The 16313-nt window shown below is 45.4% G+C and overlaps 1 protein-coding gene across 1 annotated transcript in view; it reads left to right on the top strand.

The window, feature by feature from the left end:
* The window catches only part of CAPZA1 (capping actin protein of muscle Z-line subunit alpha 1), a 72543-nt gene that overhangs the window by 37478 nt on the left and 18752 nt on the right, over window positions 1-16313 (top strand). Inside the window, exons 5-7 of the mRNA XM_063450771.1 lie at window positions 545-751; window positions 1007-1086; window positions 5533-5611. Of these exons, the coding sequence (XP_063306841.1) occupies window positions 545-751; window positions 1007-1086; window positions 5533-5611 (366 nt within the window). The remainder of the gene's footprint in view (window positions 1-544; window positions 752-1006; window positions 1087-5532; window positions 5612-16313) is intronic.

The following is a 16313-nucleotide window of genomic DNA, read 5'->3' as shown; positions in this document are numbered from 1 at the left end:
TGCATACTGAGCATTAATGTCACCTTTGTGTTGCCTTGTAAATATCCCTGAAAGTGACTATACTTTTAATGTCAAACTATATTTTTCAAGCAGAACACATGAAGTTCAGACCATTTCAGGAAGCTCTAGCTTGTTTCATGTTCTTGGTGATTTGCTGTACAAGATGCTGATCTCTGCAATTATGTGATGTAAGATTCTGCTCATTGATTCTGTGATTTTACACCCTGCCTAGATTGCTTTGTGTGCAGGATTGGTTACAAAGCACGTCTGGTCTGAATGAATCTTCAGATGTGAAGTTATATGATGATAGCGTTTTAACCCCTTTGGTACCAGTGCAAATTATGGCTTCATCACAATTTGGTCCTCAGAAGACACCATGCATGCAGTCTGGCTCTACAGCCCCTGCTGATCGTTAAATTAAGTTTGCATGTCACATTAGTGAAGGATCTGTAAGAGCAGGTTGTAATGGCAATATAGAAATATATTTCTGTGAAATAAAAACAAAATTGTTTGTGTATAAATAGGAATTCTAATTTTTTGATAGATCCTAATCACAGAGCATGGAGACATTGGAAACGGAAGGTTCCTGGACCCCAGAAATAGGATTTCATTTAAGTTTGATCACTTAAGAAAAGAAGCAAGTGACCCTCACCCTGATGATGGTGATGCAAGCATAAAGACCTGGAGAGATGCCTGCGACACAGCATTGAGGGCCTATGTGAAAGATCATTATCCAAACGGCGTTTGTACTGTAAGTATTTTAATTTCTTTGTTTTGGATTACTGTTGGACACTGAATGTCTTGTTGCCCAGTTCATCTTATTTAGATACAACTCTAAATGATTTCTCATTATTGTTGGAGCTATACAATAATTACTGTAATAACGCATTTATTTTAGTATTGCTATGAGAGGATCTTTCTAGAGCTTCAAAATAAGGTGTCCTCATATAGGCTTTTTTTAATGTAGTATACTGTCAGCATCTAAATAATGTTGATCCTCTTCTAGGTCTACGGAAAGACAATAGATGGACAGCAGACCGTAATAGCATGCATTGAAAGCCACCAATTTCAACCCAAGAACTTTTGGTATGTATAGATCATGGTTAGTTTTTAAAGGCAGGGACTAGGTTTCATTTGGACACTTTTTACAAATAAATGTGTCTTGCTAGGCAACATTATTTTAATTAAACCCTTGAGAATATATACCGTATATACTCGAGTATAAGCCGAGTTTTTCAGCACATTTTTTGTGCTGAAAAACCCCAACTCGGCTTATACTCGAGTCAATTGTCTGTATTATGGCAATTTGCATTGCCATAATACAGACAGGGGCTGTGGGGGCTGCAGAGAGATGTTACTTACCTTTCCTGCAGCTCCTGTCAGCTCTCTCCTCCTCCGCGCGGTCTGTGCAGCTCCCAGTGTAAGTCTCGCGAGAGCCGCGGCTCTCGCGAGATTTACACTGGGAGCTGACCGAGGTGCTGAACGGACGGCGTGGAGGAGGAGAGAGCTGACAGGAGCTGCAGGAAAGGTAAGTAACATCTCTCTGCAGCCCCCACAGCCCCCTCCTACACAGTGCCCATCCACTGGACCACCAGGGAAGGAGAGCCCCCCTCCCTGGCCAGCTAGCAAGCAGGGAGGGGGGACGAAAAAATGCATATATATATTAATAATAATAAAAAATATAAAAAATAATAAAAGAAAAATAATAATTAAATAAATAATAATAATAAAATAAAAAAATAATAATAATAAAAAAATGTAATGAAACAAAAAAATATTAAAATAATAATTAAAAAATAAAAATGCCCACCCCCCACCAAGGCTCTGCATCACACACTGCACTCATACACACACACACACTGCACTCATACACACACACACACTGCATTCATGCACACACACTGCATTCATGCACACACACTGCATTCATACACACACGCAGCATTCATACACACACGCAGCATTCATACACACACGCAGCATTCATGCACACACACTGCACTCATGCACACACACACTGCATTCATGCACACACACTGCATTCATGCGCACACACACTGCACTCATGCACACACACTGCATTCATGCACACACACTGCATTCATGCACACACACTGCATTCATGCACACACACTGCATTCATGCACACACACTGCATTCATGCACACACACTGCATTCATGCACACACACTGCATTCATGCACACACACTGCATTCATGCACACACACTGCATTCATGCACACACACTGCATTCATGCACACACACTGCATTCATGCACACACACTGCATTCATGCACACACACTGCATTCATGCACACACTGCATTCATGCACACACACTGCATTCATGCACACACACTGCATTCTCGCACACACACACACACACACTGCACTCATACACACACACACTGCACTCATACACACACACACTGCACTCATACACACACACACTGCACTCATACACACACACACTGCACTCATACACACACACACTGCACTCATACACACACACACTGCACTCATACACACACACACTGCACTCATACACACACACACTGCACTCATACACACACACACTGCACTCATACACACACACACTGCACTCATACACACACACACTGCATTCATACACTGCACTCATACACACACACACTGCACTCATACACACACACACTGCACTCATACACACACACACTGCACTCATACACACACACACACTGCACTCATACACACACACACACACACACACACTGCACTCATACACACACACACTGCACTCATACACACACACACTGCATTCATACACACACACACTGCATTCATACACACACACACTGCACTCATACACACAGCATTCATACACACACACTGAACTCATACACACACACTGCACTCATACACACAGCATTCTCATACACACACTGCATTCATATACACACACTGCATTCATACACACACTGCATTCATACACACACTGCATTCATACACACACTGCACTCATACACACACTGCACTCATACACACACTGCACTCATACACACACTGCACTCATACACACACTGCACTCATACACACACTGCACTCATACACACACACTGCATTCTCATACACACACACACTGCATTCTCATACACACACACACACTGCATTCTCATACACACACTGCATTCTCATACACACACTGCATTCATTATATACACACACTGTAAATAAATATTCAATTAATATAATTTTTTAAGGATCTAATTTTATTTAGAAATTTACTAGTAGCTGCTGCATTTCCCACCATAGTCTTATACTCGAGTCAATAAGTTTTCCCAGTTTTTTGGGGTAAAATTAGGGGCCTCGGCTTATATTCGGGTCGGCTTATACTCGAGTATATACGGTAAACCTTAAAGGTTAAGCTAAGATTTTTTTCATCTTAGATGTTGCTCGGTTTTGTGATATTGATAGGGCCTTTATGTGAAAAGTTCATTCTGGAGTGCCCACTGAGCTGGACTAGCAGGAAATACAATCTAGAATGAAGGTCTTGTGTCTTAAAGAAACACTATAGGATCATTAATACAAATGTGTATTCTTCACCCAAGATGGCAGTGTTTTTTTAGCTGCTCCTGCAAGATAGTGCTAATTAATGGCTTATTCTGCTGTAAACCCTGACGGACTAAGCCTAATTTCACTGTCTGATACTCACCACAGCAGACTAAACCTTGCAGGTTCGAGCTGCATCATTTTATTACATTTCTACCTGCTGGACACTGAGCCCTAACGGGCTGCCAACCTAGAAGCCTTTGTTTCCTCTGCCCCCTCCCGGTCCCCACTGGGAAAGCTACTCGACTCTACTCCTCCTGCTCTGGTGAGCTGCGTGGCACATCTAAAATGGCCGCTGCAGTATGCAGTATCTCACCAGTCACGGAGGGAGGTCCAGATGTGGAGACTCTGCTGTCAGGGAGGTCTAGTTGTTGGGAGGTCCAGATGTGGAGAGCTCGCTTTGAAGCCAACTTTGATAAAATCTGCCAGGCGTTTGGGCTACGAATTGAAAACAAGCCACGAATTGCCAAAGCCGCTGCTGATCCGCTGACGCATGCACTTCTGGGCTGAGGGCCCACTCGGAAAGTTATCCGACCCACCGTCCATCTACCCAAAGAGCCATCTGTGTACCGAAGATCCTGGGGGCCCATGATCGTGCTACTCGGTGCACAAAGAACCTTGGACACAGGGAGACAGGCCCTGATAAGGCCTGAGCTTGGGGTGCTGTGGGGCAGCATTGCAGTGGACTGTGTCCTAACTACCTGCTTGGCAATTTTGCTATCCTTCCAAACATCTAAAGGGAACAGAGGAGATATTGTGCTTGGCAAAGAGACTGTCTCCACACTGTGGCCGGCAAGTGGTGTTTGGAGATTCCTAGCTGCTCAACTTCTGTTGATAACCAACACAAAGCAAATATATTTATTTTATTTTTTTAACTATCTGCTATGGTCAAAGTGATATATTCTTTTTATTTTTTTGGACCTTGATTTCCAGTGGTATTTAATTTAATACTATCAGCTACAACTGAACGCCTTTTAGCGTTGACCATTTACTGTTGTATTTACTCTATATGAGCTTTTTAGCCCCCTGTTTAAATCGAGACATCAGGTTATTTTACCATTCTTATTTTATGTTCTTGCAGTGTGTACTGTGGTACAATTTTTGTTGAATATGATTATTCCTGTCTATGCTACTTAGCTTGTTATAGCATCGCATACCTGCTTTAAAATACAAATGGAGCCAGTACACAACACAGGCTAGAATCTACCTGCAGGGCTAGTGCTCATCTTGTTATCCTCTTTGTGTCTCGGCCTGTTTCCTAAAAATACAAAAATTTGCAACTTCCTTTTATGCTGTGACACTGTATATGTTTCTGAGTTTGCAATACCCTTGTCATTGATGTTGTGGCATTTCCTTGCACTATGAAAATAAAGAATTCAATGAAACCCATGTTCTCTTCAAAGAGTTAAATCTTGCCTTTATTCCACTGCTGCGTGGATGTGGTGGCCCCGCCCTCGCCTGCCTCCTTTGCTGACATCGGAATTGACGAGCTCAGCCATTCCAGTGCTTTCCTATAGAAAGCATGGACTCGTTGCATCTCTATTGGGAATGTTCAGCATCTCCATGCAGAGTCAGCACTGACCCATGAAGCATCTCTAGTGGCCATCTGAGTGACTGCCACTGGAAGTGTTACTAGGCAGAAATGCAAACACTGCTCTTTCACTGTGTTTAAATAAAAATGCCTGCAGGGATAGGATATAGACACCATAACCACTACATTATTATGTAGTTGTTCTGGTGACTATAATGTCCCTGTAAGCTGGGCAAGAACAGATTCCATGGTGAGTTTGTTCTTATGTTACCAATATCTATTTTCTACATAGTTATCACTGAATCATCATAGAAAATAACTTTTTCGTATTAGTAGTAGTTTAGTGGTGTTACTTCCTTTCACATATGCATTAATAACAAAAAGAATGTAATTGTTTAAACTTTCTGTCTAGGAATGGACGTTGGAGGTCTGAATGGAAGTTCACGGTTTCACAATCCTCTGCCCAGTTGGTAGGAGTGCTTAAGATTCAGGTAAAAAAAAAATTGAAACAAAAAGAAGTCTGTTTGAAATGTCTACTTGTTTCACCTTGCATATGGATCATTTTGGGTACTCTCCTGAAATACAAAACTTTTCTAAACAAAACAAAGTATTGACTTGTTTTCTTTCAATTATCAACATTTTATTCTCTATCAAGAATCTGCATTTTGTTGGATTTCAGCGGTTGGGTGATGTGAAACAGAAAGTAGAGTACTGGTGTAGAGGTAGATTTTAGTCTTGCATCATCAGATATAGGAAATGGAAAGATTTGTTTTGTTCCACAGGGTGACTAAGATGTATTAGACTTTGTTTTGCAGATTAACTGTTCCGTATGCAGCACACATTGTATGTTGGTCTGATTGACACGAGGTGGTGTATTTTCGTTCTAGACAGGGTTTATGATAAATGCAAAAAAAAATATATACGGTAATGGCACTCTATTTACTAAGGTGCTGGTATTGGTTCACACACTCCAGGAATACCTCAAAAAATATATACCAAAAAAAAAATTCTGCACTCTTTCTTTAATATAGATAATTTGTATGTTTATTTTTTTTAGTATAGCAAAAAAAAGGACTCCACTTTTACAAACAAACAAAAATAGGTCCTACATTGTAATAATAAGAGTACATACATATATTTGAAATATTTTGCACCCGTCAGGTACAAAAAAAGTGTTGACATTTTTTTTTTTTAAGTGTAAACAAATATAAACCTAAAAATATTCACATACATACAATTAGTACACCACACAAAGGAAGACTGATTGTCTCATGAATACCACACCATTTGCTTATGATAAAGAGTCTGGGGAAAAGGGAAAACTTTGCCCAAAATATTTAAAGGGACACTATAGTCACCAGACCAACTACAGCTTATTGCATTTGTTCTGGTTGGTAGAATCACTCCTTCATGCTCTTTGTTGTAAACATTGTATTTTCAGAGAAAAGACAGTGTTTACATTAGTCTAGTGATAACTCCACTGGCCATTTCTCAGATGGCTGCTAGAGGTGCTTCCTGGGGCAGTACTGCAGAGTAAGTGGCATTTTCAGTGTATCCACTCTCTGCATGCAGACACTGAACTTTCCTCATAGATTCATGTCTATGATGAGATGCTGTTTGGCCAGGGCTGTGTTTGACTTGTGCTGGTTTTGCACTGATCTGCCTCCTTGACAGTCTCAGACAGTCCTATGAAGAAGCATTGTGATTGGCTCAGACCACCACTCCTAATGATGTCAGCAGACAGAGGCAGTTAACAGGCAAACAAAAGCAAAGCCAGGAGCTGCAGACTTGAATACAAGTGTAGATCTTACTGTATTTAGGGAGGCAAGAGGGGTGTAGTAAGGCTAGATGGGGTTTTTAACACTAGGGTCAGGAATACGTTTGTGTTCATGACCCAATAGTGCTCCTTTAATACTAAAAAAGCTAAAAATATCTCCTCTTGAAATTCTGTGTTAAATGCACATATAATGTTTATGTAAATGTAACAAAATGTAAATTCTTCAAAAAAAAAAAAAATACAAAAATGAAATGATGTGGTATAGGATACTGAGTTACTTGTAATAACGAATAAAAAAAATGGGGAAAATTATAGGGAAAACAACTGAAAACAGGGTGTATCTAACCACTGGAGTAAGTCTCTATGTACAATATTCCAGTATTGCAATAATGGTGGTGCTCCTGAGATACTCAGGTAGTTGTTTTTGTAGCTTCCTTCCGTGGTTCTCTATTCTGGGGCAAGTCAGTGTTACATTCTCGATATGTGTCTGAAGTGGGTCAGTATCCAGCAGGGCCGGACTGGGAGAAAAATTCGGCCCGGGCATTTTTTTATCCCAGAAGGGGGCGGGTCAGAGGAGGTGTGTTTTGTCATCACTAATGACAAGCACGCCCCCTCTCAAAGTGAGCATGTTGGTTCAATGCTCTTCCAGGGCAGACCATGCGCAGAGCTCTGCTGAAGAGCTCTAGCATGAGAAAAAAAAAACCTATTTGTTCTGCACAGTGCAAGCAAATTTAATAACATGCTTGCACTGTGTTTCCCTGCAACTTGTCTCTCGTGTCTCTATAACTGGATACCAGGAGACAAAAAGTATTGTGCATGTGTTTGGAGTCTGCTTGTGGTATTGCGTGTGTGTAGAGTGAGCTGATTGTGGTGTGGTATTGTGTAATAAGGTTAGTTTTAGACATGTTGTGTCTGTGGTGTAATGTGATGCATATGTGGCTAGGGGCTGTAGAGAATGTATGTAAAGGGGATGTAGCATGTGTGCAAACAGGCTATAGAGTGTGTGTATAGGTGATGTAGTGTTTGTAGAAAGTGTGTGTTTAGGGGTGTAGTATGTGTTTGCTTACAAGGAATCGAGTGTGTATGTTAAGAGTGTAGTGTGTGTGTGTGTGTGTGTGTGTGTGTGTATGTGTATAGGAGTCTAGTGTGTGTTTGAAGGACCCAAAATGTGTAAGAGATCTAGTGAGTGTGTGTTTATAACGGATTCAGAGTGTATATAGGGATCTAGTGTGTATATGTGTGTAGATGATCCAGAGTTGGGTAAGGGATCTAGTGTGTGTCTGGAATGTAATGTGTTTAGGGGTGCAGTATGTGTGTGAGGGGTGCTGTGTGTGTGTATATATATATATGTGTGTTTGGAACTATTGTGTATGTGTGTGGTGCAGTGTGTTGGGGGGGTTCTGTGTGTATGTGAGGGGTGCAGTATGTGTGCGTGATGGATGCTGTGTGTGAGGGTGCAGTATGTGAGGGTGCGGTGTGTGATGTGTGTGAAAGTGCTGTGTGTGGTGTGTGTGAGAATGCTGTGTGTGGTGTGTGTGAGAATGTGGTGTGTGAGAGTGCTGTTTGTAATGTGTGTGAGAGTGCTGTGTGTGATGGTGCTGTGTATGATGGGTGTGAGTGCTGAGTGTGAATGTGCTGTGTGTGAGTGCTGAATGTGCTGTGTGTGAGTGCTGAATGTGCTGTGTGTGAGTGCTGAGTGTGATGTGTGTAAGAGTACTGTGTACGATGTGTGTGAGTGCTGTGTGTGTGTGAGAGTGCTGTGTGTGAGAGTGCTGTGTGTGAGAGTGCTGTGTGTGAGAGTGCTGTGTGTGATGGGTTAGAGAGTGATGTGTGTGAGAGTGATGTGTGTGAGAATGCTGTGTGTGATGGGTTAGAGAGTCCTGTGTGTGATGGGTTAGAGAGTCCTGTGTGTGATGGGTTAGAGAGTGCTGTGTGTGATGGGTTAGAGAGTGCTGTGTGTGATGGGTTAGAGAGTGCTGTGTGTGAGAGTGCTGTGTGTGTGTGTGAGAATGCTGTGTGTGAGAGTGCTGAGTGTGATGGGTGTGAGTGCTGTGTGTGATGGGTGTGAGAGTGCTGTGTGTGATGGGTGTGAGAGTGCTGTGTGTGATGGGGGTGAGAGTGCTGTGGGTGAGAGTGCTGTGGGTGAGAGTGCTGTGGGTGAGAGTGCTGTGGGTGAGAGTGCTGTGGGTGAGAGTGCTGTGGGTGAGAGTGCTGTGGGTGAGAGTGCTGTGGGTGAGAGTGCTGTGGGTGAGAGTGCTGTGGGTGAGAGTGCTGTGGGTGAGAGTGCTGTGGGTGATGGGTGTGAGTGTGATGGGTGTGAGTGTGATGGGTGTGAGAGTGCTGAGTGTGATGGGTGTGAGAGTGCTGAGTGTGATGGGTGTGAGAGTGCTGAGTGTGATGGGTGTGAGAGTGCTGAGTGTGATGGGTGTGAGAGTGCTGTGAGTGATGGGTGTGAGTGTGATGGGTGTGATGGGTGTGAGTGTGATGGGTGTGAGAGTGCTGAGTGTGAGTGTGATGGGTGTGAGAGTGCTGAGTGTGATGGGTGTGATGGGTGTGTGAGAGTGCTGAGTGTGATGGGTGTGTGAGTGCTGAGTGTGATGGGTGTATGAGTGCTGTATAAATGTTAGAATGGATTTTGTGTGTAGGGGGTGGGGGGGGTAAACAAATAATATAACGTAGGCATGATGTCCCCCCCTCCCTTCTTACCTTTAGCCTGGGAGGGGGAGACTGGTACCTGGGGCTGGGAGGCAGAATTACAGTGTTCCCTGGTGGTCCTCGTGGTGAGTGAACTCTAGCCTGCGGGCTAGAGCTCACTCTCGCGAGATCCGGTCGTTGCCATGGCAACGCTCCGGATCTCGCGAGAGGAACCCGGCGGAGCTGCAAGTTAGAGCTCCGCCGGGTCCTCTCTCCGGGAGGGCTTGCTCCCTCCCTCTCTCCCCGCCGGCGGCCGCATATCTATTCAAGTGGGCCGGTGAGGGAGATCTTTGATCTCCCCACCGGCCCTCCATGGAATACAGCGGGGCCGGCGCTCGGATAGTGCCGGCCCTGCATAGACCGGCAGGGGAAGTCCTGGGACCTTCCCCTGCCGGCCTCGGCCCCACGGCCATCGCGGCCCACCGGGCATTTGCCCGGTGTGCCCGATGGCCAGTCCGGGCCTGGTATCCAGCCATGCTTTGTGCTCGGGAAATTCTCCGGCTTTCATTAATTTCGATTTTTTTTTGTTTGTTTATGGCAAATGCTCAGCTCTCTTATGGAGAACACATGGAGTGTCAGGATTAGCGGAGAATAACTTTACATTTAGTCTCTGGAGAAGAGATTTGAAGCAAAATAGACAAACTGATATGTAACTGTTTTGTAATTACATAATGCATTGAAAATGGGTCGTCCTATATTGAGTGTTGGTTTAAATGTGTTTTTAACTATAGTTATATTCATTAATGAGTAGACCTGTAAAAGGAAACCAAAAAGCTCTTTTGCAAGTTTAAAATGTATCTTATAGTTTACATTTTGTCAGAATTATAGTACTGTTGAAAGTAGGGTGCAATTTATGTTTGCAGTAAAAAAAAAAAAAAGTCCAACTAAGGTTTTACATTTAGAGTGATCATTGGGCGTGGCTAACCAGTTAATGGAGTAGAACGCAAACTACCTAGGATCCGCGATCCCAGCCCACATAGCCCCTTATAATAAACTCTCCTACTTGCTAAAATGGGGAAATCTGGACGTTTGGCAACCCCTGGACCCTCGAGCTCCTGCTCACCGAGGCGAGCTGCGGATCCATGGGCGATTTCCTGGCTACCTCAGACACACACGCCCAGCCAACAAGATGGCGCCGACCTCTCCCGGCACAGAGAACACTGCAGACTCCCTACCCAGGTCCATGCGCGGGGAGTGTCTCACCCAGATATCCACCGAGCTGGCCATGATCTCGGCTAACATGTTAACCAGGGTGCTCAGTCATCAAGGAGGAAGTACAGGAGGTGCGCAGAGACTGCCCTCGAGCAAAGGGTCACGGAACTCAAAGCCGATAGGCAGCAGGCCAATCAGCACTCTCAGGCAGCTGACACTGCAACCTCCAGGCAGGGTTCGGTACTCCTGGAGCTACGGAGACAGGTGGAGGACCTTAACAATCGCGGCAGACGTAATAATATCCGCATCAGAGGCCTACTTGAAAGAGGAGAGGATATAGTTGACACCCTGACCCAGCTATGTACACAGATCCTGGATGAGGAAGCCCCTGATGAATATCAGATTGAAAGGGCTCATATAGAGCACTCCGGCCACCCAAAAGATATGGATTACCACATATGTACTCTCTTGGCCCTGTTGTCCCCATGGTACGCAGCTAGCCCTCCCCTGGGTTTCCTGTCCCCATCGGATGGCACTGAGAGGGAAGACAATGCTGAGGCGCCCCCTGAGATGAGGTATTTGGCTTGGGAGGGGGCATTTGGGTATTGGGCCCCCCAGGATACCTGCTTAACGAAGATGGCACTGGGTGCCGGGTACAGTCCACAGGGGGTGGTGTTGGATTCCCTGTGCCTCCTGCCGCAATGAGCCAGAGATTGAGGGGCTGAGTCAGGGACTGTCCCGGGACTGAACGGGGCAACAAGCTAAACTATGAACTCGCCAACCGCTGGCCGGACTCTACACTGGACAGAGAGGTAGGACGTGCAAGGAGACTGACTCTCTGGCGCAGGACTGACGCTTTTCACACGATCGCCACACACTTCCTAGACTGGTGCGTACTTGGATACAGGCTCCTGCATGTGCGGTGAAGTCCAGGGGTCGCACACAAGCACCGCTGCTTTACTTGCCCCCCCGGGACATAGGGTCAAGTTTCAAGGTTGTTTGCATAAGTCAAATTTGTCTTATATAATGATATGATGTTACGATGTTCACAATGTAAGGTTTGTAATGGTTATGGAGTATATGTGGTTATGGAGTAACGACATATATGCTTTGGGCTGGGAAAGAGCGGTAGCCTTCCCAACCCCGACACACCCTTAAACTCACCAGGTTAACACCTACGCGCAACAGACCCAATCTGTACATTTGATCGGACCCGGCAGGAGCAGCAGATCCCAGGTGGGCCGGACTTATGTAACCGATCTAGGGTCACCGTTGCCTGACCTACATTTCACTGATTGGACCCCCAACCCTCCCGGACAGACCCTCCTCACCCCCTTACCCTCCTTTACTTCCACCTTTGTGTAATTTCTCTCCTACCCCCCTCCCCCCTTATTTCTCTCTTTCTTTTCCCGCTTGCACGACCCTCGATTAACCATTACCATGACAACAGGCTTCCAACCGGCGCCACTAAGGTTCTGGACCAACAATACCAGGGGCCTCAACATCTTTGAAAAACGTAAACAATGGGGGGCGGGGCTTGGACGCCATCCTGGACGGTCGCAGGCAGAGTGGGCTCCTGCCTAAATCTATGAAAAAAGACTTCCAAAGGGGGTAAAACACCCCAAAACCTCGCTAAACAAACATGAATAACCTCAACCTGCACTGCGGGAACAACCTCGGGGAGGGTTACATCCCCTCCACCCGTGCAAGAGAACAGCTGCGACATCCACCTTTTTGCGGTCTGGTGCCGACCCGGCGGGAGATGCGGCCGGTCTCTACGTCGGGGGCGACCTGGACACTCAGCCCAGCGGGCAGTCCTCGCTCCGTACTCCCCCCCTCTGGGCCGGTGGGGGTTATCCCGGCCTCCACCAGACGACTAATCACCTCGGCAAAGCAATCAGACGACAGCAGGGGAAAAGCCACACATGTGGCCTTCCCTAAAATGGCCGCCGACAAACCTGCACAATCTAACCTGCACCACAGCAACTGGGCGGCAAGCTTCAAGCTAAACTTCGACAAAATGTGCCAGCAGTATTGGAGAGGCTGGGAGGATCGGCGAAAGCCACATGAGACGCCCGCACCTATGGAGCTACCCCTAGACAGAGCTCCACTACATCGAGGCCCCCCTCATGCAAAGATTCAAGCACAAACCCACAGCCCACACTCTGGGAAACAGAAGCGTAACAATGTGGAGGTGCGCAGGGCTCCATCCAGCATTAGCAACCGCCAAACACCCCAGCCACAGGTACCTAGCCCACACAGGCAGAGAGCAGGCAAGACTTCACTCCATAAACGCCCAATACAGAGGCTGCAACACAGGTCGACTCCAGTGGGTAAATCGGCTCACAGAGCTCCCCCGCAGAGACCCCCTTTCAAAAGAGGAATCCAACAGCCCCACAGGGAGACGTATAGCCCAGGCTACAACACCAAACAGAGCTCCCTGACACCACCAGGTACCAGCCTTCATGCTGCACGAAACACCGACCTGGGTTGGAGAGGGAGAGCGATGGAGGGATATGGAGCTCACGGAGATCCCTCCCATCATGTAAGCCTTAAAGCTGGATTAGAAAAGGACTGCTCGGGGTGGCCTACCAGAGGCATTGGTTGAGACCCTGACCCTGCCTAACTGCCGACCCCAAACGGACACCAGCACAAGTATATCTGTCGACCACCCTTAATGTTTCTCACATAAATGTGTTTTTCTTTTGTGTTACTATTGCTATAATTTCATTTAAAGGACAAAGCAGTTTTATGCTATAGTTTGCATATTTCACCCACATGCTTATACTACCTCACAATGGTGATAGTTGCTTTATGATTTATTTTTTGAAAAACCACAGTCAGATGTGAACCATTTCGTTTCAGCTCAAAGTTCATAAGCAAAACTTCTAATGGATCAGTCTGAAATCTACTGTCTAGCAACGTAGTTCTTGCATTAATACACTTTTCATGTATAGCATGATAATGAAGCATGACATAATAATCAAAATGTGCTGTCTAATTGCGTGCCATTTTGTTCTATTATCTAAGAACATGTACCCCCCTGGTGGTCACTATTAAGCCGTGTGGAGAAATCTGCACCTGACACTGTCAAATAAGCCTGAAACTTAAAAACTGTATCATACTTATCCAAATAGCATGTATAGCTCAGTTATAGAGTTTATTAACATGTACTTAACTTGATATACCTAAAAACTCAAACGTGCTGTTTACTTTACCACGACTTAGTATATCATTATTGTTTAACCTGTTTTACTAAAAAATGCATGCATACTTATTGTGCCACAATACTGCTACCATATGTTTATGTAACTTGAGCCTGACAAAGCTGTTGTGGCTACACAGGCACTGTTGTACATCCCTGCATACCAAAAATAAAGAATTTAAAAAAAAAAGAAAAACGTAAACAATTTATGCAGACGATGTGGTCACATAAAGCATCGGTGGATTCTTGCAAGAGACACACTTAAAGGATGGGCGTTTCCCACTGAGCTTTTTTGCAAATCACCAGGACACCAAGTGTCCCGGTGTAGCCATTCTTTTTTGTTGCAGACAGTACCATTCCAATGCACAGCTACGCAGGTAGATCACCTTTTTGTCAAGGGAACCATAGCGGACCGCCTCTACACCCATGCCAACATATACTGCCCCACTCGGGATCAACACCTCTTCCTTGCATGGACTCTGTCCCTCTTTAAGGGATTCAGGGAGGGCCTACTGGTGCTGGTGGGTGACTTAAACCTGCCTCTTGACCCGCGCATGGACTCCTCTAGGGGAACTAGCGCGATCCCCTCACACTGCATACGCCAAGCCAAATTGAGTAGATTAGATTTGGTGGATTGCTGGAGGGTGGCGCACCCTGACACCAGGGATTACTCATTCTTTTCTGCGGCACATAACCAATACAGCCGAATCGACTTTAGATTTGTTGCACAAGACTTCCTCCCTGTACTAATCTCCGCTGACATTGGGACCCATTGTTACACAGACCATGCCCCAGTCTCCATACAACTTAAAACGCCCCCATTTAAAGCGAAGGAACTCCCATTAAGACTAAACGAGAATGTGCTGACTGACATAAAAAGCGCTGCGCTCACCACACAGGTACTTACCCAATACTTTGCAACCAACGCCTCCCCTGATATGTCCCCGCTCATAATTTGGGAAGCACACAAATGCGTAATCTAAGGACATTATATCATGGTCTGTACTCAACTTAAAAAAGAGAATGCTAGACAAGTGACTGAGCTGACCCAACGAATAGTGGACTTGGAGACTAGGCACAAACTAGATCTGACAAAAGAAGACTACCTAAAGCTGACGTACACCCGTAGACAACTCGGACTTACTATCCCAGAAACTTCTCCACATGATCCGAAAGTCCAATAGATAACTTCTTCGAATTCTCTAACAAATGCGGTAGGCTTCCCCCGCCAGAAAGAAACTAGATTCTAGTCGCAATCCTGCAGGCATTTCGGGCATATTACACAGACACAGCGTCGGCAAAAGATCACCAACTTCCTCTCCCTGCATGTTGCACGTAGGCTCACCCCAGAGATGGCCAAAGACCTAGAGCAGCCCTTGACCCCTGAAGAGCTGGCCACAGTCCTCAAACTATCCAAAGCCAACAGGGTTCCGGGACCAACTGGGCTCCTGGTCAACTACACACGTGCCTTCCGAGACGCCTTATTACCACACCTTCTGAGGAGTCTAAACCGGACAACAGTTCCTGGATGACACGCTTTGGGCCGTAGTAACGGTTATACCTAAAGAGGGGAGGGGGAAACTCTCCTAACGCCACGACCGACCAAGCTTCAAGAATTGAACCCCTGTTTCCCCCCTCTGGACCGGTGGGGGTTATCCCGGTCTACCCCCACAAGATACCCTTGCAAAGTGATAGGAAAGCGACGACTTTAACGAGACCAACACTTGCCACCAAAAAGCCTCCTAAAATCGCGGATACAGCCCAAAAGTGTACCCGGACTTGGACCCTGTGGCTGATGTACACGGCCAGTGGTGACCCAGGCTCCTAATATTTCTCACACCCCACCTTTTACTCATTTATTACATTTTTTTTTTCTTCCCCCTCATCTCTTCTTCTCGTTGTCCTCGCCTCCCCCACCCTGCCCTCCTGTATTACCTTGCATATGTAATCAACTGAATCAACAGCTCTTGGCCTTTTCCTGCTCCCTAGACAAAGACGGACTTTCCCCCTACTGATAACCACATCATTACCCAACATTGCCACAGCTATGTATCTCTGTATCACAGCCCTGTGCTGAGAAGACAAGGTTTCACAACCAATAACATAGCATGATAGCTAGTTAAGACATGCTTATGAACACTAAAGCAATCAATTAAACAATATATGCACTAATTCTAGGCTTGTCACCTTCCAAGAATTGAATGCAAACTTACGATTGTCAGTGATGTATGTACAAGTTGTTTGACTGTTATAAAGAACTCTTATGTCCATGTGCCATGGTCGTAGGCGTATGTACTAAAACACTGAAAACGTTAGAAAATGGGAAGAAAACAAACTACACAAAATAAAGATGGTTAAAAAAATA

This window comes from Pelobates fuscus, chromosome 1 (genome assembly GCF_036172605.1).
Source record: "Pelobates fuscus isolate aPelFus1 chromosome 1, aPelFus1.pri, whole genome shotgun sequence".
NCBI classification, from domain to species: Eukaryota; Metazoa; Chordata; class Amphibia; order Anura; family Pelobatidae; genus Pelobates; species Pelobates fuscus.
The sequence above is the reverse complement of the archived record's forward strand: the minus strand, read 5'-3'. Positions and strand labels throughout refer to the sequence as shown.